Source organism: Rousettus aegyptiacus, unplaced genomic scaffold (genome assembly GCF_014176215.1).
Source record: "Rousettus aegyptiacus isolate mRouAeg1 unplaced genomic scaffold, mRouAeg1.p scaffold_m13_p_9, whole genome shotgun sequence".
Taxonomy (NCBI): Eukaryota; Metazoa; Chordata; class Mammalia; order Chiroptera; family Pteropodidae; genus Rousettus; species Rousettus aegyptiacus.
The window spans coordinates 67,506,594-67,520,395 of NW_023416312.1; the positions used below are offsets into that span (position 1 = coordinate 67,506,594).

Sequence of the window (13,802 nt, forward strand, 5' to 3'; positions counted from 1 at the left end):
GACAGATGCTGTATCTAATTACTGAGGTCTGCATACACAGATAATTAGCTACCTTTAAAGGTAAATGGGAGAAATTATACAGTATATAGTTAGGTTTTATTTGGATGAGCAGTAGCAGGAGAAGCATAAGTCAGTTTTGCCACTGAATTTCAGGATACATTTATTTAACAAATTTAAGACAGAGACTGCTGTATCAAGGAAAGCTACCACAGACCCTTTGGAAAAATCAGAACTATGGAGTAACTCAAACATATTAGTATGAGATAGTTCCGCAATAGACTGCTATGTGGAAAGACTGATAGAGTAGATAAGGATACAGGAGACTTAGAGGGGGTGTACAAAGACACAAAGAGGAGAAATAAAAGTTATATCATCAAGCAATTACTGTGGATAATTACAGGCCATACTGCACAGCAGCTTGAGGGACTTTGCTGCTATAATAACTGATCAAATTGAGCCTGTCCAAAATGGCAACAGTTTTCTGTTTCTATGAGTCTTGTTCTGTTCATTTATTGTTCTTTAAGATTCCATATGTAAGTGAAATCATATGGTATTTGTCTTTCTCTGTCTGACTTATTTCACTTAGCATAATACTCTGCATGCTTTAATTAAAGGTTTAGAAACAGCTAAGGAAGGTGTAAACCCTCCACTAGGAATTTGGACTTTAGGAAATTAGGCTAAAATTGTGTGTCAAAATAAAACTCAAAGTATAAATACTTGGGTAAGATCAGGAAACATATCCAAGGAGAGACCATAAGTCTGTTACAAATTTTATTTAGTGATCAGTTTAACTGTAGACAGACAGATCTGGTGTTCTTCAAAAATATAGATTCCGAAGGGTAGCTATGCCAAGTAGAACTCTGGAATATGGACTTTATAACAATTCTACTACAGATTAGTATAAGCTTGTTAAAACTGTTAGTGTTAATGAGAGAATACAAGCAGCCATACTAACTTAAGCAGGCCATCAAAATACACCAAGAGGAATATGTGAGACTACTCCAGACCTTCAAACAAGATAAGGCTTGAACCAGCCTATAAAACAACTAATGGTCAACATAGTCCTTAGGTATTAAAGCAGGAAGATGCTACAACTTTATAATATGTGAAGCTGGCTACCTGCTTGGCTAAATGGGTCACCTGGGAAGATTGTACTGTAATGGCACTTTAGGATTAGATAAAATATATTTCAATGTTTGCTTTAACTGTGTGATTATATGTGTTTAAGAATTGTTAAGATGTAACCCTGCTCCAAGCAATAGATTGTTGTATTAAATATGTTCTATGGAACAAAATTGGAAATAGAGTTAATAGTGATAAGAAAAAAGTGCAGGAAATAAGAAAATACTTAGGAGCTAGAGGTAGTAGGGGAAGGTGTTTTCAGGAGAGAGAAGAAATGTAATTGAGTTATGTAGCTGTTTATGGTGGAAAACCATGGCATAGTTTCTAAGCAGGTTTATGAACCTAGCTCTGTTTTTATCACATGAAAATTAGCTAACACTAAATTGTTGATACTGATAGAAATAGCTGGTTGTCAATTGACATAAATTGTGCACATAAAAGCCCAATTAGAAAGAGATATATTAACTAACTTGGCAGTCCACTGGTTGGATACCTCTGATTGGAATCCTGCATCTCTTTTCCTGGAGAATGGAGAGAGTGGCTGGTTCCTTATCCAAACCAGCCCTTCCCTGGACCTTCTTTTGAGACCAGTGCAAAAGCCAATCCTTCATGGCATGGAGGGATAGAGAGGGAGACAGGCTCATCATTCGGAGACAAACATAAAAATGGGAAAACCAAGAGAGAGAGGCTGGTAGATGGCAATGAATTAGGAAGCACAAATCTTTACCCTGTGTGCTTTGGCTAAAGTGTATGGGAAGTTGTGATTACACAGTTGCATCTTTATGTGTAATGATTACTGTCAGTTATTAGATTATAATTGAATATAATCCTTATTATCTATTGAATCACATCATTTTATTGTTATGTGTTTTAACAGATTTTAACTAATAAACTTTCTCATACAAATCAGAGTTTGTGGTCATCTTACATTACCTGGTGGTGAATTTGGAGGCTACCAAACAGGCATAAAAGAACCCCATTCAACAGAAGGTGGAGTATATTGAGAGAATATTATACCAAAAGTGTGAAGTTCTACTTTTGGCTTTGTTAGCTAATCCTGAACAAATCTCTGAAATATAGTCTTTATTAGAGATTAGCATATTCTTAATTTACTCCATGTCAGAGTTACAGTTTGGACTCCACTTTTGTTTTATTTTTATGATTTTTTTCTTTTATCAAGTTAAATTCTTTTGAGGAGTCTACTCGAGTTCTATTAGGAGTAGTAATGAGGGAAGAAATGAAAAAGCATTTCAAGAAATAGTGAATTATATTCCATTTAAGGTTAAGATTTAGTTCATGTAACTCTGAACATTATTAACCCACTATTATCTATCTAGATTTTTAAATTATTTTTTCACATCAAAGCTTACTACTGTGTTCTATCGATAAGCCTTATCTTAATAGACTGGAGTTATTTAGTCATTTACTCTTGGACATACTTATCACTATTTCAAGGACTTTATCCTTGTAGCCCACATTTAATACTTGTTTTTCTTCTGCATATATCACCCTTAGCTCACCAACCAACCAACTATCCAAGCAAGGAAAAAACCTTAAAAAAAATAATCTCTAGTTTCTGAAGTTGTTTGGAAGTTATTTGTATTGACAGAACTATCCATCAGTCTGAAGTATCACTTGAGGGTAATAAAGAGTCTTTGAAGGTAATCTCCATTTATACCCCTGAAGAATGAACTACATATTAGCAAGGTAAAGAAAATCACTGAAATCTTTACCCCTTGCCAAAATTTCATCTTAAAGACCCCAGTAAAATGCCAAAAGGATCTCAAGAGGTCTTCTTTACTTTAACACGAGTATGCATGTAAAGTGGATAGGGAACCACAGTTAAGAAACAGCTTTAGTGATTCAGATTCCTTTAATCAAAGATCCCATTAACAAAATCTGTTTTTGAAAACATATAAATGCACATGCTTCTAGATTATAACAAATTCTGGCAATATTGATCATTTTAATAGTTTTATTATTGCTTAAACTTGGAGCAATATTGGCCTTTCTTGAAACTGTATCTTCTAAATTTTTAATGTTGGCAACTCTCTAACTTCCAGTTTTGGAAAATAAGTTGTGTTGCAGCTCATTTTATAAAGAAAAAATATTGTCTGAGTTTTTTTTGTTTTTATGGGATACAGATTTTTAGCCTAAGGTTTAAGAGACGTAGAGATATATTGTCTGAAACTTTTAGATGTGGGTGGGCTTATCTTTGGGTACTTTTACCTAGTGCAGGAATCTCTCATGCTCCTCTCTTATAATACCTCCACTTGCTGAGAAAGTTTCTTTTAATACTGGGTATTTTTGCCTGGTTGCAATCTCAAAATATTTTAAAAGGAGATTGAACAGGGTGCTAGAAGGAATGACACTAGAAAGTGGAAAAATGGTGCATTTACTCTTTCCTGTTCTGATTATAGACACTAAGGAAGTAACATATATATCCTGAAGATAGAACCTCATGGTCCAATTGGAATTAAACATGTAATCAAGTATGAAAACAAAGAAAAAATTTTCTCTTATAGTTTAGTCATCCTATTCTCATCTAGGGTTTATTTCTCCTTTGAATAATTCTGGTTTTGGGAGATAATTCTTGTCCAGTCTTCTTCAGGGCCTGAAGCTAATCTGGAAAACCTGGTCTTTAAAGAAAATGTCTCCAAGTTGTTTAGGGGCTCCTAACATGCAGCCCTCAAACCAAATATGTTTCACCAGACCCTGGGTTATGACTCAAGATGTTAATATATTTTTATTCTTGATGAGTAAGTACACGTGAAATAAATGCTTCTAAAGAACTTGAGGAATTTTTTTCTAACAGAAAAGCTGAGTTCATTTGCCCTATATATAATAGAAAGAAAAGTTAGTTTTAATTGATTAGTGTCTGAATAAAAAGGTTAGTTGGCCTTGTTCCATCACGTCCTACATAAAGAGGGTTTGTACTGTGAAAATTGGTGCTCCAGTGTATTGTATATAATAAATTATTAAGACTGACCTTTTGTACTTGTGGCCTTAAGTACTGTGTATATGTTTTACTATTTTAAAGACTAGGTTTTGGATATTTATTGAACGGACAGTCTGCTTCCTCAGATTCAGGACTTCTGAGAATGAAGTGCTGACAGACACCTGGATTATTGGAGCCTCAATAGCTCACAGGATAGTGAGCTATTATCCAAACATGCTCAACTTGAAATTACAAAAACACCCCAAAATAAGGACATTGCTGATTTATTCAAGCTGAGAATATTCAGCCTTAGAGTAGACATGCAAATCGAATAGAGAGCAATTAGAGACTACAGTTGACCCTTGAACAACAAAGGTTTGAACTGCATGGGTCCAGTTATATGTGGATTTTTCCCAATAAATATGACCATACTGTAAATGTATTCTTGTGTTTTCTCTAGCTTTATTGTAAGAACATAATATGTATATAACATACAAAATTATGTTAATGTTTATGTTATCTGGAAGGCTTCTGGTCAGTAGTAGGCTGTTAGTAGTTAAGTTTTGAGGGAGTCAAAAAGTAAAGGAAAAAGGATCTTTAACTGCATGGGGGTCAACACCCCTAACCTCTATGTTCTCTAAGAATTAACTGTATACTCATTTGAGACTAGATGGAACTACAGGTTTTTTTTTTTTTAAATACTATATTTCATAGATTGGGAAGTATTACAAGATTTTAAGTGGAAATGCAGTCACAATTCAGAAGATATTTATAGATTCTGATGAGTATAAATCATGTTTTACATTCTGGAGGTGGTGTCTTTGGAGTGCAAACCTTAAGGTATATCTGGATTTTCAAGCTTGCCTTGCTTATCAGTGTGGCTTAGTTTGAAGAGAACCTAAACTTATATTAATCTATCGCCATTGTTAAGGTAATTTATCTTGGAAGATTTGGAGCTAAATATATAAATTCCAGAATAATTCCAAAATCTCTGGCCATGAGATTAAACTTTAGGCCATTTGGGATTTGGGGGGTTATGTGAAAGTATATTCTTCTTCATGAAATCATTGACATTGAAGTTCACTCACTATCTTTGTTACATTTGCTGCAAACCTGGTATTGGAATTTGATGTGCTCTGACTGAAACATTTTATTAGATCTATTAAATTTCAGAGTTTTCATTGATTTGATTCACAATGATGAGTGGATACCACCAGGCCTAAAATTGTTGCTCTTTGCACAAATATTGTGCTTTTTGTATTACTTTATATTACTGCTGAATATTCATAATTTTGAAAAGTTAAAAGGTACTGTTTTGCCATTGTTATGGATTAAAAATAATGTGGTCTGCAAAATATGAAACTCCAATTGTATGGGCTCACTATTGAAAAGAAAAATGGATACTCCCAAACTTGTACATCTTCAAAAAAGGGTTCCTGGTGGTGACGGTTGCCCAACAATGTGAATGTACTTAATGCCACTGAACTGTAAACTTAAAAATTATTAAAATGGTAAATTTCGTTATGTATATTTTACCACAATAAAAACAATCAACCTTTTCTACTTGAATGTACACAGTACACAACAAATGGACTCAAAATAATTTTGGAATTTCTGGTGCTTAATTAAGAGAACAAAAAGCAACACAAGTCCGTGGCACATTCTGGTTGTTATAATGATAGCTGAGAAGTATATTGTATGAACATATAGTAACATGAAGATATACTGTAATAAAAAATAAGATAAATTATGAAATAGGAGACGAAGTTTCAGGAATATAAAAGACTACAACATGAGGGAAAATGGTGTAAAGGTTAATGAGGGCTAGAGAGCAGTGAATGTAGAACCCAAGAGTGAATCCATGGTCATATGCTAAGCAGAATCCCATGAAAGTGAGGAAGTCATCATGATGGTTTCCAAATAGAGCTGTAACTAAAATTTGTAAATGAAGATTATATGAGCAGAAGGAGTCAAGTAATAAAGTAGTTGGGAAATGATCTATTAATACAAAATTGACAAAATATTGCATTGAAATTGAAAATAAAAGCTTTGTCAACTTTCAGGGGCGTTGGGACCTAAAATTGTTGTTTATCTGCTATTTAATGAGGTAAGGAATACAAACTTTAGTTATTTTATGCAATATATTTTTTAACACCATATTCCCATTAAACATTTTGTCACTTGGAAGCAATTTGTGTTCTAAAAATACCTGTGATTTTTTTCTCATAGTATTATAACAATTTATGTAAAGTGAAAAACACACCGAAACTAATGTACATCATTAATGGAAATATACATATATATCAAAGTGAAGAAAATTCAAGTAGACTACAGCAGACTACTTAACACAACTGATACTATACATCAACAGAAGGGTGGTGGGAATGAATAATAATAGTAGCTAATAGTTATTGAATGACTAATGTATGCTGGATATTGTGCTGTGCATATTACCTGTTTTATTTTATTTAAACTTTATATTTGTACAGGGAGGTAAGTACTCTTGTTATCCCCGTTTTTCAGAAGAGAAAAGTGAGGTTACGTAATTGCAGTATTAGTGAAATACCTAAAGCAATTAGTGGCAAAAACAGGATTCGGAGACATGGGTGGATCTATCCATTTACCATTTTCCCCAACTCATTCTTTCAGTCTTTATGTTGTTTCTTTTGTCTTTTTTTTATTCCTTTCAAGTTCGCCCCTGGTACTCATTTTTGCCTAATTTCAAAGATATAGTATATTTTTTTCCTCGTCTGAGAGAAAGGGACCTGGTAAGCACACAATGTGATTTGCCTCAGAGCTTGGATCCATGAAGGGGTGGTACTGCTGTTTGCCCCTCAGATGGCAAACACCTCTCGGTTCAACCTGTTTGAATCTGACTCCTAGTAGCATTGGCAGAGGGATGAAAGTGGACATTGAAGTACTTCCTGTGCCACACAGCATTTTCTCATTTAGTTCCTATAATAGCTCTATGAAGTGGAGGAACTAATGTCATGTCATCTCCATTTTATAAATGGAAACAAAACAAAACAAAACAAAATAAATGTCCTAAAAATTTGAGTGACTTTCTTCAGATCATACATGCAGCTTGTGAGTTGGAGTTCCATCCTCAATTTCTTTGGCTCCAAAGTCCCTGCTCTTTATACTGTACCATGCTGCTTCCTTAAAGAGCTAAATTAGACTACTAAGCTAGCTGGGATATTCCCCCAAATCGTTTGATTCGATGGCATAGAACAGCACTGGCTAGACTGTAAATGTGGCCAAGCTGGAAAACAAAGCCTCTTCTGAGATCTTGAAGTGACCTCCCTCAAAGAGGTAAATCTGAAGATTTGGAGGTCACACCATGGCATATGTTTCTCCAGCCTTCTATAGAACTACACACACTGAATATGACTATTTTTCAAATGCATGCCCTAGCCTTCTTGACAAGGGGCTGCAAAGGACTTAGTTCTGTCAACAATTACCAGTATCCAGATAGTGAGCCATCCATGATCACTGGCTGCCATGTCCTAGTACATAGAGTAGGGTCTTCTGTTATGTGCTCTCATAGAACTTCTTCAGAGCACTTACATTAATTTGTAATTATATATTCAGTAATGTTATCATTTACTTAATGTCTGCCACTGGCTTGTAAGCTCCGTGAAAGCAAGGCGAGAGAGTGCCTATTTTCTATATCTCATACATCTAGAACAATGTTAAATAAACATTTGTTGAATTAATGAGTGCTTTCTTATAGAACAATCAGATGATCAGTATTTTTTTTACTTATCTGGCCATAAAATATGCAGAGGCTGTATGTGCCTTGGGTAAATGGGCCTGTTTTTGAGGCCTAATTATTTGTTAGAGGGCTAAATGGTGGAAAAATGCTGATTCTTGCTCTACTGCTCTGGACTCTGGAGGGCTTAAGTTTCCTGAAAAGCAGATAAGGGCTCAGCTTACCTCTTTCTGGTGGTATTTGATTGCCACTTTCAGCTTGGCTAGGTCATGGTACTTCTGAGGGTCAAGCTCTTCACTGTGGTCATCTCGATGGTTGAGGATGATCTCCAATTCCCGAGAGCTCCGAGCTTGGTCCAACAGGTCTTTGGCAAAGAGTTTGCACTGCTGGGAAAGCTCTTCATACTCAGCCTTGAACTCATTCTCTACCTTGCTGAGCTCCTTGAGCTCCCAGCCCAGGCGGAAAGCAGTTAAGATGGGGTCTTCGCTTGATAAGGCAATGAGTGAAGGGCTTGCCAGAGCTTTATAGATGTTCAATCTGGAGCGGGAGTGGCGCAAGCTGTCTACCTCTGAACTGGACACACATTCCACACAGTTGCAGCGGATCTGGTGAGGCCGTGGGATAGTGACCCGTTTTTGTACAAGCAATTTGATGATTTCGTAGTTGTTAGTGTGGGCAGCCAGCATGATGGGAGTGATGTCTGGTGTGAACTCCGAGAACTGGGTGTCCATCATCAGAGTGGGGACCTTGCCACAATAAAACAAGCATAAAAGAGCAGGATTAAGGCTTGGAGGAAGAGGGAGTACAGGGTCTCTCAAGTGTTAGTGATTCAAGAATTAGAATCACCATTCTTTTGTCAATTATTCTTACCATAATAGCTATGTGAGGAATGCTTACTGTATGCAAGGCACTGTTTTAAGCACTTTACATGTATTTACTCATTTAATCTTCACAACAACCTTTTGAGGTAAATATTCTCAAATGAAAAAGCTGAGGCACACAAATGTTAAATCATACATATGGTTACACAGCTTTTAGTAGCAGAGCCAAGATCCAAACCCAGGTAATATGGCTCTTAAAATTATGCAACCACAAAATGCCCAATTCTTTCTGAGGCTCAATGTGGAATACAGAGAAGGAAAGGACATTTTTCTGACCTTCTGGAGCTTAGCTTGGTATATCAGACTTACACAAAATTGGTATGAAAGATTGCATAGTAGTATGTGTTCAGTTCCAAATGAGCAGCAGAGATTGTAGGAATATTTGAAAAGCTAAAGACAACCAGTAATCATAATGACCATGCCACTAAATCAAGCTGAAGAGAAGATATCCTCAAATGGTTACAATGACTTTGTATGTATGTAGGATTTCAAGGGACCAAAGACCAAGGACTTCCTGTAGGTCCCAACAAGGTAGGGAGAATTTATTAGGAAGAAGTACTCCATATATGAGGACCTCTAAGCTTGGAGGAGGGGTTACCAGTAGCAAAAGGAACTTTGATAGAACTGCTATGTCCATGATGTGATGCTTGGTATAAATAGCAGATATAAGTGAAAGGTATGGGATTCATTGGGTATCCAGGAGCATATCTGGGTGAGTGTGCAGAGCCTGATCAATGAAGAAAAAAATCTTTCAACTTTAAATGTGTGTTTTGGGACCCAGTCTGTTCTCGGTCTAATAGTGAAACTGAGGCAGCTCACTAGACCCAGAGAAGAGTTTCAGTGTACTAGGAATCTAGAGCTAGAGAATGAGGAGGACCAGAATAGTCGCAGAAGACCTCGTTGAGGTCTTTGAACTGATTATTCAAAGCACATATAGGATTCCAGGAAGTTATGAAATGTTGATCTTAATACACTTAAAAAAAATATAACAGTTCCAAACACTTATTTTAACTGGGGAGAACATTGATATGGATAATTGAGATCCTCACAGAATAGACAAATATTGTTTTAATCAATTTTTTTCATCATCTTTGCCACTTTCCCACCTTGGATGAAAGATCCCTAAAAGGAAAGTGGCTAGAAAATAGAGTTGGGGAAGGGTGGAGGAGAAAGATGGGGAGAAGCTTGCAAGAAATCTGTTTCTTTTAGGAAGTGGTCGTACCAGCCTCTGAATAGTTGAAAGCTGGCTGCACATTGATCATCAATTGCTTAGACAGAGAAGTGAGTAAACATTATTAAACATTTAGAGGGAGTAGCTACACACCATAAAGCAGGAAGTGAGAAACTGGCTCATAAAGTAAATTGGACAGAATAATCACAGAAATTAAGCCTACAGGCTAAGGAAGAAGTAGGTCTTAGTGGGCCTGGTAATGAACATAAATAAACACTACAAACGGCATAAAACCTAGAGTTGGGAGAGATAGGAGCTCAAATCTGAGAATTTACCCCTTCTCAGTGAGGCGGGGCATTCCTCACTCTCTGTCATGATTTAGATGCATGAGGTGGGTGGTGTAGGGAAAAACCCCTGTGTTAGATTGGAAGTATGTGCGTGCTCTCTATGTGGTGCTCTTCCAGTCCTTCCTCCCCACTTCCTTGCTCTTTCTATTTCTCCTACTCTTTTATTTTCTTCTTTCTCCAAATCAATGCTGCCAGGCCTGTCCAAGACACACCCCCTCTTGTGTTATGGAGCTGAAAGGTTTCTGTCTATGCCTAGAATATGAAATACTTTCTGGAGCCATCTGATTCCATTGTCTTTGCTAAACAAGGAGCCTCTGATTCTCTATTTGGTTTTCTGGGTACGTGACACCAGAGATGAAATATTTTCAAAAGAAAACTGGTCTTCAGTGACCAATCCTGTCTTCTCACCTAGACTGCCTTTTCTCCTCCAGTCAGCCTTGTCATTCATAGGTTGCCACACTTAGCTCATTCATTGCTCTCTGTGTGTATATTCTTCTGGGATCCTCTATGTGGAATGGTCTATCCCAATTTCTCAGCCAGCCAAGGGCCATTTAAAGCCATGGTTTCTTTAATAGCTCCTCCTCTTGATCCCATCCCTTACTGACCACCCAGATGTTGTGGGTACTAGATTACATCTAAGACTTCACTTTTCTGATACTACCATATATTTTTCTCTAATTATTTCGCATATCTTTCTTGGGGCCTCAGTGAGGTTGTGAGCTCTTTGGAGGCAGAGCTGTCTTAGTGTGCTCTTGTTTTCCCATAGCATCTAGCACAGTGCTAGACATAAAAGTTACTTAGCAAAAAGGAATTAAGTTTCCTAATCTCAAATTAAGAAACTGATTCTCATTTACAACCCTAGCTCTCACAATTTGAGTAAATGTGAACTAGTTTCCTTATGTCTTTCCTTCCAATCTCTAGCTGAGAAGGTAGACGTTTCAAGACTCTAAGGAGGGTTAGCAGATGGGCTTTATAGGGAATACCCTGAAGTCACAAAAACCTAGGACAGTCCCTACCTTTTGCATAATTTTATTACTTCAAAATGGAGACTGACCCAAAGGCTATAGATTTCTACTCCTCTTCTACCTTCTGTTTTGCCTCTCGTCATTCTGCTGTGTTTCCCTTTATAGAATGTACAGGGACTAGACTATCATCAGGGCAGCCATGGTGAAGTAAGAGAGATTCTATAATGAGGGTCAGAGGTTTCTGATAATAATCAGGACTTTATGATATGGTCAACAACAGGAGCCAAACAGATAATAGGTAACAAAAATGAAGGCTAGGTATGGGTGCATATGCATAATTTTGATGAGTAAATGGTGGGAACTGGTGAACTGTAGAGCACATACCTTCTCAAGAGGGGAATCTGCTGCTCAGCTTCTTGTAAAATTGTTCTTTTAAGCACAAATGAGGGGCTGGTGTTGTAATTTTTCAATAGAAATCAGAAATACAGATTTTTGGGGTAGAAATTCTTAGTTTTAAATGTTGGCTCAAAAAAGTTATAGCATGAAGGCCAAACAAAATACATATGTGAGGCAATTTAGGTTTGAGTGAGTCAGTATGTGGCCTTTGAGCTAGCATATAAACTAGGAGACTAAGGAAGGTTGGGAGAGGAAGCTGGATTAGGCAGGGGACAGATGAGGAAAGGCCTCATTTGCCACGTTAAGGAACTTAATGTTATCTGTTGGCCATAGGAAACTGCCGAAGAGTTTTAATCAGGAGAGAGGAATAGTTGAAAAAGTGTTTTACAAAATCAGTTTGGCTAAAGTGTGGGGAATTGGCAGTGGTAAAGGTGCTGCTAATGTTTCATAAGCAGCTTTCTGTGAAAAAGTCTTGATTGGTAGTGTTTGCCAATTCTGTGGTGTAAAATAGTCCCACTGTGGCTAATTTCAAACTCCCAATATGACATCATGGGACATAGAGTTGGGAAGAGATGCACATAACCGTATAACCAGTTCTTATCAGCTGATGTAAGCCAGCTCCAACACACCATTGGATGAGTTTCAGAAAGATAAGACTAGTTAAAATATATCACTAGTCCAGGTGAAGAGATGGTGAGATCTTAAACTAGTAATTCTAGAAATAGACAGGAAATAACGTATTTAAAACATTCATTAGATGCATCAGTTCATACTGGAGGTAAGATAAATTAAGGAGGTAAGGTTTCTGGTTTCCATGCCTGGTTGAATGTTGTATCATCAATTGAGATAGTGAATACAGGAGGAAGAGCATGTGTAAGATTTTTAAAAAGTTGAATTTTGGACATGTTGAGTTTGAAGTACCTATTGCTGCAGCAGTAGCAGGAATTTTTTAGCCCTACCATTTATCTTGAAAGAAAGGTCAGGGCTGAAAATGTAGATGTGATAGTCTTTAGCCTATAATAGTAGTTCAAACCAAGAGAATGGATGGGGTAAATCTCTGCCTACCCTAGCTCCTCCTTAGCTGGGCCTGCTGATCTTCCCCAAGGATTCAGCCCAGAGAAACTGAGGCTTTGAAGTAGGAAGCACTTAAGTGGCAGAACTCAGCCTCCTCCATTCCAACTTCCCATCTTTGGGGACTTGCATTATGGTACTCTCCTTTTTCTGTTAGTTTCTGAATCTCAGCTTCTTCCTCACCTTAGCACTAGTTTGTAAAACAAGATTTTTCTCAGGACCCCTAGTCCAGAGTTTCTTTTCATGTAATGGGCCTAATAGCTTAGGTCTAGTATATTTTCTGTATTATCAGTGCCTTTTATTGTGTTTGAGAGTTATTTTGTAACTGTAAATTGTAATGCAAATAGCTGGCACAATGTAATTGATTATTGCTTTGTGAATCTGCTGTTTATAAATTCTTTGCATCTATTTGTAAATTTCTTTCAGCATTCCTGATGGCTTTGGTAATTAACCAGGACACAGGACCATGTGAAGGCCAAGATAACCAGATTGACATCAACTATATGATAGGCTTCAATAAAAATAACCATTTATTATTTTATAATTTTTCCAGTGGGCATTGATTTTGATAGAAGCACATCTGTCAGAAAAACAAAATCAGAATGAACAAAAAGAGGGTCTTTCCTGCAAAAAGAGGAGCTGAGACCCTCTATTTTGTTTTAAGTAGTTTATAGCCATACAATTGAGAAGTAGGTTTATTGCCATACAATTGAAAATTGGTAGGTATTATTGAGAGTTCCAGTTTAGGACTAGAAGACCTTTGGTGATAAAAAATTAAGCTCAGTTGGTTCTCAGAGTGGAAAGTAAAATTATTAAAGGGTAATTCTCACCATTACTCTCAAAAGGAGTGTGAGATAAATCTGAATAAAGAAAATGGCCTTTAAATTGGCTTGTGATAGGCAAGAGACCTTTTTTAAAAGGTATAAAGGAAACCAGGCCAGAAGTCTAGAAGCAAAATTCATGTTAAATAATGTCAAGAGTACTCCTTTCGCCAATTATGATTTTCATTTCACACTCTGTACACATGCCAAATGATGTTTTATTTTAAAGTCATGCAGTTCATAAATAGGCATCAGACTTAAGGGTTATATGATTGGAGGACAAGGCTTGAGAGAGGAGAAGATTGTGTCACAATTGTCAAGCAATTATTGATCCCCACTTTCCTGCTTCTCTTAGTTATTCACACATGAGGCAAGCCT

General features: G+C 36.8%; 1 protein-coding gene across 1 annotated transcript in view; it reads right to left on the minus strand.

Moving 5' to 3' along the window:
• Window positions 1-13,802, minus strand: part of TRPC5 (transient receptor potential cation channel subfamily C member 5) — a 325,722-nt gene that overhangs the window by 107,322 nt on the left and 204,598 nt on the right. Inside the window, exon 3 of the mRNA XM_016119916.2 lies at window positions 7,997-8,518. Coding sequence (XP_015975402.2) covers window positions 7,997-8,518 — 522 coding nt within the window. The remainder of the gene's footprint in view (window positions 1-7,996; window positions 8,519-13,802) is intronic.